Source organism: Mastigoproctus giganteus, chromosome 2 (assembly GCF_048544385.1).
Source record: "Mastigoproctus giganteus isolate SK-2022 chromosome 2, ASM4854438v1, whole genome shotgun sequence".
NCBI lineage: Eukaryota > Metazoa > Arthropoda > Arachnida > Uropygi > Thelyphonidae > Mastigoproctus > Mastigoproctus giganteus.
The window spans coordinates 165,577,008-165,593,440 of NC_143576.1; the positions used below are offsets into that span (position 1 = coordinate 165,577,008).

At 36.7% G+C, this 16,433-nt stretch overlaps 1 protein-coding gene across 3 annotated transcripts in view; it reads right to left on the reverse strand.

The window, feature by feature from the left end:
• Nucleotides 1-16,433, reverse strand: part of bchs (WD repeat and FYVE domain containing 3 bchs) — a 1,877,108-nt gene that overhangs the window by 876,511 nt on the left and 984,164 nt on the right. For all 3 annotated transcript variants that reach the window (XM_090389621.1, XM_090389619.1, XM_090389620.1), the window contains exon 40: nucleotides 12,788-12,874. In XM_090389621.1, the coding sequence (XP_090245747.1) occupies nucleotides 12,788-12,874 (87 nt within the window). The remainder of the gene's footprint in view (nucleotides 1-12,787; nucleotides 12,875-16,433) is intronic.

The following is a 16,433-nucleotide window of genomic DNA, read 5'->3' on the forward strand; positions in this document are numbered from 1 at the left end:
CATTCACACATGAGGAATTCTATAGGGAAGTGGAGGCCAGAAGCGTATGAAACTCTGAGAAGCACTGTAGGAACATCTAGAATCCAATCAAATTGGTCTTATCTGATCAATTTGATTGGATACCATGATGTGGTCACAAAGGACTGGATGCAAAAAAGAATTTTATATCATATACTTGGATTTTAGGAAAGCTTTTGATATTGTTGCACATGGAAGAATATTGTACAAGTTGGAGTAATATGGCATTAAGGACAAGTTGCTGCTATGGATTAAGGGATGGTTGAGCGGGAGAAGGCAGAGTGGTAATTAATGTATAATACTCTTTGTAGACTAATGTTATTAATGGAGTCCCCCAGGGGTCCAGAAAACAAATGGGTCCATATTAGACCCATTGTTGTTTTCTGTATTTATCAATGATACTGATGAAGGTATATTAGGCTTAATATCCAAGTTTGCAGATGATACGAAGGTTGGTAGGGTTGTTAATGACAGTAAGGATAGTATAATACTGCAACAGGATCTGGAAAAGTTCAGAAGATGGGTTGAGAGGTAGCAACTGAAGTTTAACTTTGACAAATGCAAAGTGCTGCATATGGGTAGCAGTAACCCCAAAGTAACATACCAACTGTGAGGTACCACACTCAGGGCAGTGCAGAATGAAAAATACCTGAGGGTAATTATGTGGTCAGATATATAGTTTTCTGAGCAGTGAAGACAGGCTACCAGAGCGGCTCATGGAGTCTTGTCAATGATATACAGGAATTTAGCTAGCAGGGATAAGGATATGATTATCCCCTTGTATAACGCAATGGTCACGCCACACCTTGATTACTGCATTCCAATCTGGAGGCCTCAATTTAGGATAGACGTATAGATGCTGGAACAAGGACAGAGAAGGGCCATGAGGTTAGTTTAACTGTCAATAGAACAGGTTTCAATAATCTGATCATCAAAGTGGAAGTGAACTTTGCCCAATCTTCTTTGGAAAATTTCCATTTTATGTGGTTTTCTGAAATTATGGAATATGTTGTTTGAATCTTACATATTAACAGAAAGTGATAACTATTGAGTGGGTTGTCAAGAGCTATCCACTCAATACCAGGAAAGAGGGAGCAGATGGTGAGATCTATTGCAGAAGTTCTAAGATCTTGCAGAGAGATGGATGCAAGTTGGCAAGCCAGTATTTAGTATAGTCAGGTTTTGTTTGTCAGTGAGCTGTTCAATAAGTTCTTGTCCATTTGATGGAGGTTTGTAAAGGAATGTTTCTGCAAGGTACTCTTGAATCTAGCAGTATGGCTACCCCTTCATGAGCATTATTTGTGATAGTCCTGTCTTTCCTAAAAAGCATGTAATTTTAGGAGACTAGGCACCTGCAAGGTTATCTAATGAGGTGTATAAGGCCTTGAATGGATTAAGTTCAATGCTAATGGAATTCTTCCTCTTGCTCAGATTACTCACTTGAGGAGGAATAAATTCAAATTGAGGAAACACAGTTGTAGATGTGCAGAAATTTTCCTTTAGCCAGTGGGTGGTTGATTGCTGGAACAAATTTCCATCTATCATTGTGGAAGCATACAGCTTAAATAAATTCAAGGCAGAACTAGCCAAACTTTTGGAATGAATGGATAGGAGAAATGGGAAGGTTTTTTTTTTTTTTTTTTTGGCTGATGCTGGTAAGCTTGCTTTCTTGCATGCCTCTATTAATGCTAATGCTCTTTATATTAGTTTAAAACACAAACTAAGTCATTCCACCCTTATTGCTTAATTAATGTGGCATGTTATAATTTTCTGTTGGTAGTCCAAATGTGTTAAAGTGTTTTATCCAGCAAAGCCTGCAACAAGAATCCTTACAATATTCAACACTGCCTCATCCATTATCACAAGAGTTTATCATATGTTATGATTTTGGGGAATCAGTATTGGTAAGTTTTCATTATGGGGAACAGGCCTTATTGTAGATTTATACAGTGCTGCTTTTTTTCTGGATATACCACATATTTTTGTCATGTTGAGATAGCAATCTCATTTTGGCTATGTAGTTCTTGTCACATCACAGGAACAGCAACTAGCATGTTTTTAATTTTTGTAGTTAGCCATATCCTGAGATATGTGGTGGAATTAACATAGCTCATATCTGTAACCGAAGTTCTGTCCTAATCACCCATTTTGTAATCAGGTACAAAGAATATGAACTTTTAATAATACTGCAGATTTTCTTCCATTGAATTTTTTTGTAAACTATCCACACACAGAACAGAAATTGTCAGGGAGATTCAACCATCTCCTTTGCTTCTGCTTAAACATTTTAACAATAAAAAGCTATAAAAAAAAAAAAAAAAAAAAAAGCACAAAAGAAACAAACAATAAGTAACCCATAGGCAAATTAGAAAACACACGCACAAAACTGTCTTTTCATTACTGAAAGAGAGATTGGAAACAGGCAGACAAAGCTGAACCTGTTAATGCTTTCAACATTACTGCTATTTATAATCACATGTAAACATTAATATTTGGGTAAATTCCTGTATCTGTAGAAAACGTGACGTGAAAATTTAAAAACAATTTTCGAAATATTTTCAAAAAATTGACTACAAACAGCTGATATATCAGTGGAGGTAAAAATCACGTTTTCCAGCGTAATTAGATAGATGGTTGAATGAGTGTAGAGAAGGGTGGTTTTTTTTCTTTATTTGACTGATGCTGCACAAGCTTATTTCCTTCAGTCATTTTATGTAACTAATTCTGATATTAACATTAATACATGTGATAAGGTAAACAGAAAAAAGAAAGGCAGTTTGATAATTATGTCTGCTGCTAACACGGGATCATTTGCATACAGACTGCAACTGTCTTTATGTTCCAATCTAATATACAATCACAGTGTGGTTTTATATTATTTCTAGTAATAAGAGATGACATATTCTGACCTCGTATCAGCTATGGCCACAAGGCATTATTAGTACATAAGGCATGGCCTGTTAGATGAATGTATTATAACTTCTCTGCAACTGTGTGGGAAGAAAAGAAAAGTAATCAAGAAGAAAACTGTTATATATACAGATAAAAGAGATCAAGAGGGAAAACTGCTATATGCTGAGACTGTACAGTAGACTTGCAGTTATATGTGCCTAAACTGTAAGTAATACTTGGCCAACCAGCTTTATTCTTATAGAAACCTACAGTAGAGTCCTGCATCAGGTCAGGTCTCAGCAATTTTGCAGTTGGGTTCCAGTTTTTTTACAAATAATTCATTGCCATATGACCGCAAAAGAGCAGAATTAAAAGGATGAACAGAAAGAAAGAGAAAGGTAGATAATTTATTTAATGTGGAAAATTCAAGCAATGAAAATGTTGAACCATGTGATGAAATTCAAAATTATCACACAATAAAACATCCAAAACTAATTTTCAATTGCTGAAGTGGTGGGAAAAAAAAAAAAATTTCTTTTTTCAAAATCTTGCAGCTGTAACTTGTTTCGTTCTTACCATTCCTGTCAGCAGCATAGCCAGTGAAAATAGATTTTTATATAGCTGTATTTTTAATCCAAGAAAGAAACTCAGATGAAACCAGAAACTGTTGATGACTGCCCTCTTTCTGCATATCAAAAATGTGTAAAATTAATTATATTATGAATATTTCTATTTCATTTTTTAAAAATTCTCTGTATTATTTACAATAAAAATATTAATATTGTTGATGATTGAGTTTTTCATTATTATTGGTTGTGTAAAAAATTAAGACAAATTTTCTTTATATGCTTTTTTCTTTGTGGGTTGCAAATTAAAACAAATTTTCTTTATATGATTTTTTCTTTGTAGGTTGCAGGTCTTGTTCAGTTGCACTTCTAGTTACTATAAGTGTGGGTCAGACGCAGGTCTAATACAATGGACCCATGCATGTGGGAACAAGAGTAGCCTTGTGCAGGCGAAGTTTTTACGGCTCAGGAAAATAGAAGTTTTTTTCTTTATTAACTTAAATTGGCATATTAACTTATTTTCTATAGAAGCTTTATATTCCTAGCTACGATACTTAGTTTAAATTTTAACTTATATAGAGATTTTGTAGGTTATTATTTAGTATCGGTAAAGGTATCCAAATCCACATGTTTTACAAATTTTGCAGAGCCGGCGAACAGGACGTTTTTTAGCTATATTTAGCTGCTTTATTGACTAATTGTTATATTAAATTATTTTGTATAAGTAGCTTATAGAGCTAGTCAGGATCCTTGGTTTATTCTCAATTGAGGCAGCAAGATTTTGGAAGTTAATTATTCCTTAAGAGTCCGTAGATTTCCGTTCGTAACTTGCCGCCATTGTTATACATGATTCAACGCTATATCCCAAACTAGATAACATTAGCTTAGTATAGTATAGTATATAATATTATCAATTAATCAGTAAAATTTATTAATCTTGTTGAATTTCATTGTCAATTAAATTGTACTTTTTAACTAAATACATATAACAACTTAGATTTTAGAAACGGAATATAATTCATTAATACATAACTGATTCGGGAGTTATATAAAGAAACTCGAAGATAATACATGATACTGAAAAAATATATATAGATATATAGTGTTACAACTGAGTTGGTATACAACTCAGTTGTAACACTCAAGTTTAGGGTTATAATTTTTGTACTGAAATTGAATCGAAATCATGACTCAGGCCAGAGCAGCAAAGTAAAACGCTCAAATTAAATGGAGTGCCATGGCTCAGGGGAGAACTCAGGGGGGGCAGGTTCCCTCTGAATAACAGCCTTTTAAAATGCACTGCTTGCTTGATGTTTGCGGAGCAATCAGGTAAGGGATATGATATTGCCAAGGGGGGGGTGTCTTTGTGTGCACGCGGTGTAAGGAGTGTAAGGAAATGAGGCGACAACTCAGCATTGTTATGGGCCTATATGAGAGCTTGAAGGATAGGGTGGATGCCCTCGAAGGATTTAAATTGAGGGGGGCCCATCAAGCTCTCAGTTGCCCACATCAATGCCAGAGCTTGCACTTGATCATCACGCAACACAGCAGCATACCCCAAGGCAGAATGCGCTGGTCCCACAGGAACTAGTAGTTGTTATGACTCTATTGTCAGGGAAACGGAGAACATGCTATGTAAAAAGAATAGATAGAACAAGACCAGGGTATGTCTGCAAGGGGCAAAGGTTGATGATGTTGTAGAGCGGATATCATCTTTTAAGGGCACAAAAAGTGATATTGTTGTACACGTTGGCACTAATGATATTAAGAGTAGGAGACTGGCAGAATTACTTAACAAGTACAGGTCACTGTTGAAAAAAAGCTGTGAATTAGGGTTGAATTTGAAAGTGTCTGCAATTCTGCCCAGACACGATAGGAGGGAGTACATGATGAGAGCATTGCAGAACAATTCGGCCCTAGAAAAATTGTGCAAGGCTCAAGGGGTAGAAATTTTTTCAGCCTGGTCTGTACTTGTTAACAGGAGAGATTGCTTCTACAGGGATAGGATAGGATACACTTAAATAGAAAGGGTGCAATAATATTTGCTGATGCTATCGAGGCAGTGTTAGGTGGGTCAGAAAACTGCTAGCTTGGGGGGGGAATACAAGAACTAATAGATTAACAGTAGCCACTGGCAGAGGTGAAAGTGATTCTTGCACTGCTTCTATTGGAATGAGCAGCAGCCTGGAAAACAAGAGGCAGGGTATTTCAGAGACTGCTGGGAGTCATTTCGGTACAAGTAAACACATGGGTTGTGTTAGGGTAGCTAAGAATAGGAACAGGTGCATGTATTGCTTGTACACTAATGCTAGGAGTGGTAAATAAATTTGATGAATTTGAGGTATTGCTCAAAACATCAAAGGCAGATATTGTTAGGATGTCAGAGTCATGGTGTCACACAGATATAAGGAATGCAGAACTGGAATTTGGGAAATACAATGTGTACAGAAAGGATAGACAGGATAGGAAGGGAGGAGGGGTTATGCTATTAGTTAAGAAACACATAAAATCCAAGGAAGTGAAGCCAGTCAACATCACTGGACAGTGCAGTGTCGAGTCAGTTTGGTGTGACATAAGCATCGGTCACTGTTGAACAAAAGCCGAGAATTAGGGTTCAATTTGAAAGTGTCTGCAATTCTGCCCAGACACGATAGGAGGGAGTATATGATGAGAGCCTTGTCGATCAATTCGGCCCTGGAAAGATTGTGCAAGGCTCAAGGGGTAGAATTTTTTTCAGCCTGGACTGTACTTGTTAACAGGAGAGATTGCTTCTACAGGGATGGGATACACTTAAATAGAAATGGTGCAAGAATATTTGCTGATGCTACCGAAGCAGTGTTAGGTGGGTCGGAAAACTGCTAGCTTGGGGGGAGACAAAGACCAATAGATTGACAGCAGCCACTGGCAGAGGTGAAAGAGATTCTTGCACTGCTTCTATTAGAATGAGCAGAAGCCTGGAAAACAAGATGAATGGTATTTCAGAGACTGCTGGGAGCCATTGTGGTACAAGTAAACACATGGGTTGTGTTAGGGTAGCTAAGAATAGAAACAGGTGCAGGTATACTTGCGTGTACACCAATGCTAGGAGTTTAGTAAATAAATTTGATGAATTTGAGGTATTCCTCAAAACATCAAAGGCAGATATTGTTGGGATATCAGAAACGTGGTGTCACACAGATATAAGGGATGCAGAACTGCAATTTGGGGAGTACAATGTCTACAGAAAGGATAGACAGGATAGAAAGGGGGGTGGGGTTATGCTATTAGTTAAGAAACACATAAAAACTAAGGAAGTGAAGCCAGTCGACATCGCCGGACAGTGCAGTGTTGAGTCAGTTTGGTGTGACATAAGCATTGGGAGATCAAAATTGAGAGTAGGAGTGTGCTATAGGCCTAATGACTCTGATGAGTATAATAAGGAACTGTACAGGGAAATAGAGTGGGCCAGTAAATCAGAAAGTCTTATAATGGGAGATTTTAATTTCCCAGATATTGACTGGAATTTGGGGGCTGGTTACTCACACACTAGCAGGGCTTTTGTGGATTTATTGGATGATTGTTTTCTACATCAGCATGTTCGGGAGGCAACTAGAGGGAGTAATACTCTTGATTTGATTATCAGCAGTGATTCTTCATGCATTAAGAATCTGCAGATAAACGAACCACTAGGTGGCAGTGATCACAGTGTGCTGAAGTGGGATTTACTCAAAGAGGTAACTACCATTAGGGGTAAAGGGAAGGGTTATTGCTTCCGTATAGGCGACTACGATGGACTGAGACAGTATTTAAATTCTATACGGTGGTACCAACTGATGATGTTAACAACAGCAAATTCAAAATGGGAAGCATTCAAAGAACTTATTTTGGAAGCTACTAGGCTTTACATACCAACTAAGAAATATTGTTCAAGGTTTAGGCCAAAATGGATGTCAGATGAACTAATGAGGCATATGGCAGAGAAGAAAAATGCATGGGATACTTACAAATTAACACATGACACAGAAGCCAATGATAGATACAAGTTGATATGCAACCAAGTTACAAAGGTTAGGCAGGCAAAGGGAGATTATGAGAAATCCTTGGCAAGGGATGCAAAGAAAAACAGCAAAGAGTTCTTTACTTATGTTAACTCTAGAAGGAAGGGGATGAATCAGATTGGTCCACTTGATATTGATGGGTCAACTGTTGATGATCCTGCTCAGGTAGCTAACAAAGTAATTGAATATTTTGCATCGACATTCACACATGAGGAGTTATTCAGCAAGGGGAATGCCAGAGGTGTATTCAACTCTAGCAGTAAGCTACAGAATCTTGAAATAACTGGGAGTAAAGTGGAGGAGAAACTGTTGAAGATAAACACAAGAAAGGCACCCGGGCTGGATGGGATCTATCCAGTTATATTAAAGGAGGCAGCAAAGGAAGTAAGCGAACCCTTAGCCATAATTATGAGAGCTTCCTCGGACTCAGGGGAGGTACCCATAGACTGGAAATGTGCAAATGTGACCCCAATTCACAAAGGAGGATCAAAGGCTGACACAAGTAATTATAGACCTGTGAGCTTAACTTCTGTTTCAGGAAAATTAATGGAGGCATATGGCAGAGACACTGTCTTGTCTAAATGACAAGACACTGTCTTGTCTAAATGATCCTGCAGTTAACACTGCAGGATCATTTAGACAAGACTTCAGTTATAGCACAGACACAGCATGGTTTTGTTAAGGGGAAGTCTTGCCTGACCAACTTGATTGGATATTATGATGCAGTCACAAAAGAACTGGATGCAGGGAATAACTTTGATATTATATACTTGGATCTTAGAAAGGCTTTTGATACTGTTGCACATGGAATACTGTTACACAAATTGGAGCAGTGTGACATTGGAGGCAAATTGCTGCTATGGATAAAGGGGTGGTTGAGGGGGAGAAGACAGACAGTGGTAATCAATGGACACTGCTCATCGTGGACTAATGTTATTAGTGGAGTCCCTCAGGGCTCAGTGTTGGGTCCATTATTGTTTTCTGTATTTATAAATGATATTGATGATGGTATATCAAGCTTAATGTCCAAGTATGCAGATGATACAAAGGTTGGCAGGGTTGTCAAGGACACTACTGACACTATGCTGCTGCAACATGATCTGGAAAGGTTGAGCAGATGGGTTGAGAGGTGGCAAATGAAGTTTAACATTGACAAATGTAAAGTACTACACATGGGAAACAGCAACCCCAGAGCAACGTATCAACTCTGTGGTACTACACTGACAGTGGTAGAGAATGAAAGGGACTTGGGGGTGGTTGTGCAGGCAGATATGAAGTTCTCTGAGCAGTGCAGATGGGCTGCAAGAGTAGCTCATGGAGTATTGTCAATGATATACAGGAATTTTTCCAGCAGGGATAAGGAGGTGATTATTCCATTGTATAAGGCAATGGTAAGCCACACCTAGAGTACTGTATACAGGTCTGGAGGCCTCATTTCAAGAAGGATGTACAGCTGCTGGAACGAGTACAGAGAAGGGCAACAAGATTAGTGAATGGAACAAAGGGGTGCTCTTATGAAGAAAGGCTTAAGTTTTGCAAATTACAATGTCTGGAGACTAGGCACCAGCGAGGTGATCTGATAGAGGTGTATAAAGCCTTGAATGGTTTAAGCATGCTCAATGCTGATGGGATTCTTCCTCCTGCTCAGAAAAATCACCTGAGAGGGCATAAATTGAAATTGAGGAAAGACAGATGTAGGATAGACGTGAGGTTTTAGCCAGCGGGTGGTTAGTTGGTGGAACAGACTTCCATCCCTTGTGGTGGAGGTTGATAGCCTAAATAAGTTTAAGGTTCAGCTGGACAGGTATTTGGAACGAACAGAGGGGTGAAGTGGAAGTGGGGGTTTTTTTTTTTTTTTTTTTTTGGCTGATGCTGCATAAGCTTGCTTTCTTGCATCAAATGCCTCTACTAATGCTAATGCTAATAATGCTAGATCAAAATTGAAAGTAGGAGTGTGCTATAGGCCTAATGACTCTGATGAGTATAATAAGGAACTGTACAGGGAAATAGAGTGGGCCAGTAAATCACAGAGTCTTATAATGGGGGATTTTAATTTCCCAGATATTGACTGGAATTTGTGGGTTGGTCACTCCCACACTAGCAAGGCTTTTGTGGATTTATTGGATGAGTGTTTTCTACATCAGCATGTTCGGGAGGCAATTAGAGGGAGTAATACTCTTGATCTGATTATCAGTAATGATTCTTCATGCATGAAGAATCTGCAGATAAAGGAAAAACTAAGTGGCAGTGATCACAGTGTGCTGAAGTGGGATTTACTCAAAGAGGTAACTACCATTAGGAGTAAAGGGAAGGGCTTTTGCTTTCTTACAGGTGACTAGGGTGATCTGAGACAGTATTTAAATTCTATACGGTGGGACCAACTGATGATGTTACGAACAGCAAATTCAAAATGGGAAGCGTTCAAAGAATTAATCTTGGAAGCTACTAGGGCTTTACATACCAACTAAGAAATATTGTTAAGGGTTTAGGCCTAAATGGATGTCAGATGAACTAATGAGACATATGGCAGAGAAGAAAAATGCACTGGATACATGGGTGACATGCAAGCTTATGATAGATATAAACTAGTCTATAACCAAGTCACAAAGGAGATTAGGCAGGCGAAGGCAGATTACGAGAAATCTTTGGCAAGGGATGCAAAGAAAAACAGCAAGGAGTTCTTTACTTATGTAAACTCTAGAAGGAAAGGGATGAATCAGATTGGTCCACTGGATATTGATGGTTCAAATGTTGATGATCCTGCTCAGCTTGCTAACAAACTAAATGAGTATTTTGCTTCTACATTCACCCATGAGAAGTTATTCAGGGAGGGGAATGCGACAGGTGAGTTAAACTCTGGCAGTGAGCTAGATGATTTTGTAATAACTGAGAGGAAAGTGGAGCAGAAATTGTTGAAGATAAACATAAAAAAGGCACCTTATATTAAAGGAGGCAGCAAAAGAAGTAAGGAAACCCTTAGCCATAATTATGAGAGATTCTTTGGACTCGGGGGAGGTATTCATGAACTGGAGATGTGCAAATGTGACCCCAATTCACAAAGGAGGATCAAAGGGCGACAAAAGTAATTATATATGTTTTAGTTTAACTTACGTTCCAGGAAAATTAATGAAGGCACTGGTAAAAGAAACACTGCAGGATCATCTAGACAAGACTTCAGTTATAGCTTGGGCATGGTTTTGGTAAGGGAAAGTCTTGCCTGACCAATTTGATTGGATACTATGATGTGGTCACAAAGGAACTGGATACAGGGAATAACTTTGATATCATATATTTGAATCATAGAAAGGCTTTTGATACTGTTGTACATGGAAGACTGCTGAACAAATTGGAGCAGTGTGGCATTGGAGGCAAATTTCTGCTATGGATAAAAGGATGGTTGACTGGGAGAAGACAGAGAGTGGTAATCAATGGACACTGCTCATTGTGAACTAATTATATTAGTGGGGACCCTCAGGGTTCAGTGTTGGGTCCATTGTTGTTTTCTGTATTTATAAATGATATTGATGATAGTATATCAAACTTAATGTCGAAGTTTGCAGACGGTACAAAGGTAGGCAGGGTTGTCAAGGACACTACTGACACTATGCTGCTGCAACAGGATCTGGAAAGGTTGAGCAGATGGGCTGAGAGGTGGCAAATGAAGTTTAACATTGACAAATGTAAGGTACTACATATGGGAAGCAGTAATCGTAGAGTGACATATCAACTCTGTGGTACTACACTGACAATGGCAGAGAGCGAAAAGGACCTGGGGGTAATTGTGATTGCAGATATGAAGTTTTCTGAGCAGTGCAGACGCTCTGTAAGAGTAGCTCATAGTCGCTTGTCAATGAGATACAGGAATTTTTCTAGCAGGGATAAGGAGGTGATTATCCCCTTGTATAAGGCAATGGTCAGGCCACACCTAGAGTACTGTATACAGGTCTGGAGGCCTAATTTCAAGAAGGATATAGAGCTGCTAGAACGAGTATAGAGAAGGGCAACAAGATAAGTGAATGGAACAAAGGGTTGCTCTTAGGAAGAAAGAGCTTAAATTTTGCAAATTACAGTGTATGGAGACTAGGCACCTGCAGGGTGATCTGATTGAGGTGTATAAAGCCTTGAATGGTTTGAGCATGCTCAATGCTGATGGGATTTTTCCTCTTGCTCAGAATAATCACCTGAAAGGGGCATAAATTCAAATTGAGAATAGACAGATGCAGGATAGATGTGCGGAAGTTTGCCTTTAGCCAGCGGGTAATTGGTTGGTGGAACAGACTTACAATCTTTGTTGTGGAAGTTGATAGCCTAAATAAATTTAAGACTAAGTTGGACAGATATTTGGAATGAATGGAGGGGGTGAAATGGGATCATTTTTTTTTTTTTCTTTTGGCTGATGCTGCATAAGCTTGCTTTCTTGCCTCATATGCCTCTACTAATGCTAATGTAGGACTCTAACCTACACTATATAAAGAAATGTCATAATGGGGTTAAAACTACTATACAAATTAGGTTAGTCACACCAATGTATACAATGAATTTTATTTCCTCTGGCTTTAAAGTTTTAAGATTAAAATATTGGGTGTAAGTATAATACAATGGACCCATGCAGGAATCTAGGCTACACTGTATAATGAAATGCCATAAAGAGAAGTTAACCCCTTAGTGAAACTAATAAGTTTGGTAGTTAACAACTACTACATAACGTGAGGTTCAACTATTTATTTTTCATTCGCCTTCGTGATTTTTTTTTTTTGATGATATGCATGAAGGACAAGCTTCACTGTCTTTAGTCTTTAGTCATTAATTCTGATGCAACATAGGCAACATATTTAATTCATTTTTGTTCGGTTTAATTATTTAATTAACAGTCTCGTTGCTAATGGGTATTTAAATGGTGCAGCTGAACATTTTATATATATCCTTTTTATAATGTGCTGCTAGCATAAGCTTCCTGGATGGATGGAGGGATGCTAGATAGCTAGGCTTTTATTGCATATAAATGATGAAAACAAACAGGGGACAAAAAGTTTACTCATCATAAAATATACATTTATTTTCAATAACAAAGTTGAATTCAAACTGGAATTTACAAAAAAAATTATGAGCTACTTCAAACTAATTAAACTGAAATAATAATTACACAGTAAATGATCTTTATATACAATAAATAAGTTGTTAGTGAAAATGCAGAACTGTATAGCACATAGCAAAAAAATATAGTGTGAAAATTCAAATCCTTATTATATGGAAATAATTACCATACATTCTTACCTACAACAGATTCCATAGGGCGTGATAGTTGATATAGTATGGTTCTGTTCAAGCTGTGATAGATACTCTCTAAGGATGAACCAGAACCTAATTCAATAAGAATTGTTTTTGTTTTAAATTTGAGAGGAAGTTAATGGAGTACAAGTTAATTTAGTACTAATGAGGGCACTTGACATCTCTAATCTAAGCACTCAGTGATTAATTACAAATTTTGGAACAGATTTAATACATATGAAAAAATTTTTAGAAAACAATAGATTATAAGATAATTGCAATTTAAATCATTGTTTCTTTATCTTTAGAAAATGTTTTTTTATTGCTTTATTATTTATTTTATTTTAAGCAATTTAATGTAATAAGTAATTTACTAGCTAACTTTTTACCTATAAAAACTGAAATTATTATCATAGAGAATTCAAAAATTTCCAGCTTTAACAGTTTCACAGGCTGTAATTTTGTTTTTAAATAACTAATTTAATTAAATAAAATTAGTATGCTTTACTGTTTGATGGTCAAGTATTCAACCATATGGCTTGGACTTATGTTTAACTTCAAGACAAATAATGATATTCAAAGTCTGCCAAAGCAGCTAATAATAATGTACTTTGCAAATTGTATAGCATTTTATATTTAAAAATCAAATATATAGCAAATATATTTGATTTTATCAAATATATTTGATATATTTGAAGTATAGCAAATATATTTAAAAATCTAAGATGCTAGCATAACAGCTGTTTTGAAGCTTACTGGCTTCTCATCACTAGTGGGTAGTCTGTTCGCAAACACATGTTGAAATGGGAACACCACATTTTGCTTAAGTGAACAGCCAAACATCTTCCAAGCAGCATATGGAAGCAAAACTTCCATTTTAATGGAAGTACTCTCAACCCCTAGAAACTGGGTAGCATGGACCATACCAGTACAATACTATGCGATTTCAAGGAGATATTTCAATGCAGTAGTGGTAACATAAAATTCAGACACTTTACTGCATTAAATATCAATTATGGGTATATTTCTGGTCCCATCGAAGATCCAAGTGCAAATATATGATCATACAGCTTGGCATATCAGCAACTTAGGAAGAACTGTGATATTTGTCTCAAGTGTAAACGTAAGCTTAAGGTGTAAAATACTTGGCCTCAGTGTTCAGTGGGAGCAGAAAGATCTTGTGATTGAAACAGATTGCAGCAAAGAGTATGAATTTTATTTGATTTCAACTGTTAAACTGAAATATCCACCCTGCAATCCTATTACAGTGCTGTATTGTGTATGGCAAATGCAGTCCAAAGCTATGGGTTAAACCTACAAATAATGGTAAAATGCAAAACATTGTAGAAGTTGTGATAGCATTCTTGGTCTTTTCCTTGGTATAGCTTGATTAGATTGTAGGAATTCTTTCAGCCAGTGAGTCGTTGATTACTGGAACAAGTTGACCTCGCAGGCAGTTGAGGCTAACAGTTTAACTCCTCAAACTTATCTGTATGAGGAGGGAGCATATGATTTGTGTTTTCTTATCTACTCGGTTGGTTTTTTTTTTTAGGTTTTTTTTGCCAGTGCAGAAAAAGCCTATGGCTTTCTTGCACTATATGGCAAATACTATTACTATGAAAACTGAGTTATTTATTGGACAACAGTGCAAAAAATTCCAATAATTTCTTGATGTATGTTTAAACACTGTTTCACTTTCACATATATTTTTCATGTTGCCGGTTCCCTACTTATTCACATTTTGCACTCTTAACAACTTTCCACATTTTTTTTATGTTTATGGAACTGACTATTACTTGGTTGTTAGCACTGTGAATTAGAGAAGGGAAGCATTTAAAATAGCAAGTCTACGAAATTAAGCTCAACGCTGAATGTAGCATAAGTAGTTTGCATCGTATTTTATGTAATTCCAGTCAGCTGATTTTTATTTTTACCTTTGGTACATGGTAGACAGACAGCGAATTGTTGATTAAAATGCTGGATAGCTCAAGCTTAAAATAGGTTTTTAAGGTTCAGAGTTGTTTTATTAGGAATTTGTAAGGCATTTAAAAAAATAAACTGTTAATGAAGTTAAAGATTCACAAAGGTATTTTCATGGATAATTCCATATGTGGATTCAATTTTATGAAGGTAAAAGGAATTTACCTACTTTTTGTAGGTAAATTCCTCTTACCTTTATAAAATAGAAATTGAGGTGGCCAACTTACAAATACAGTGATAAAATGCTGAAGATTAAAGTTACTTATCTCTCTCTCTCTCTTGTAATAACTAAAATTTTTTATTAATTCTTAAACATGGTGCCACTTGTGATATTTGAAAATATTGGTATTTTATATCACCATACAAGTCATTCAGGATCTAAACTCCACATGAATGTGATGTGTTTAGAGGAAAAACCATCACATGCATGGGTTTAGATGTGATATTTTTGGGAAACAAAGAGCACAGATATGTAAAATCTTAGAGAGGATTTAAGTTTTTAAGGCTTTAAATATTTGAATAAATTAAATGATGATAACATAAGAACTCTTTCTCGGATATCAGGGTGAATAAATTTTAATCGAAAAAGGACGGTTGTTGGATAGATGTATGAAATTTTTCTTTCAGAGAGTGATTGGAACAAATTACCATCTGATGTTGTGAAAGTGGGTAGTTGTAACTAATTTAAGGAAGAATTACATGGTCTAAGCACATGGTTGATGAAAGTGGTCCTCTAGAAACCTCATATCACAACATGGTGATGGTCTCTTCTCCAATGGAGCCTTTCTCTTGTGGCCATTCTCAACCTCATGTTGTTTGGCATTAGTAGAATGCAAAATGGGATGATCTGTGTAATTTATTTTCTTCTTTTACTTTGTCAATAACTGTTTCAAATCTTCTGATGTCAACAATTGCTCGGATTTCACTGACATAAGTCACTGAAATTATTCTTGTAGGGATAGAATCCTTTATTCCACACACCACCTTAAAATCTCATCCTTTATCTAGACCTTGGTTTTCCAATAAATGTGCTAAGGCTGTTCAACAGAACAATTTTGCATATCATAATTGAATTGTTTCCAAATCTTCAAGTTCATTTTCTACCTACACCAAACGTCGCAACAATTGTAAAGCAGTTATTAATCAGTCCAAACTAGATTTTGAACAGGCTAAGACTAAAAAACTTGATTCTTGTCCAAATGGTAGCCAAGCATTCTATTCTCTTGTCACAGCTATTGTCCACAACTTTTGTCCCTCTCTGTTCCCATCACTGTAAAAACCACATGGTTCTATTCAGGGGTGTGCTGGTAAAATTTTAACAACCAGCTCTCTAAAAGAAAGTAGAGTACTGGTGATTTAAACTGATTTTAACTGCAGCGCGAACCACTAGGTGATGGCATCTATCGCCCATGATCCTTTGCATTGATGATGTCATGCAACAATCTTGTAATTTACAAGGGTGACCACCAGAATTTTATGGTCCGACCAATATTACAGCAGCATGTATTTCTGCACTTGATTATAGTTTCATAATAAAGTTTTTATAGAAAATTCCAAATTTTTATAAAGTTCTCATCGACAAATTATGCCGAATTCTTTTCTTACTGTTTCTGTCTGTTGCTGAATGACATTTCCGAATCAGCTAAGAATCAACATATTTCCGCACTCATCA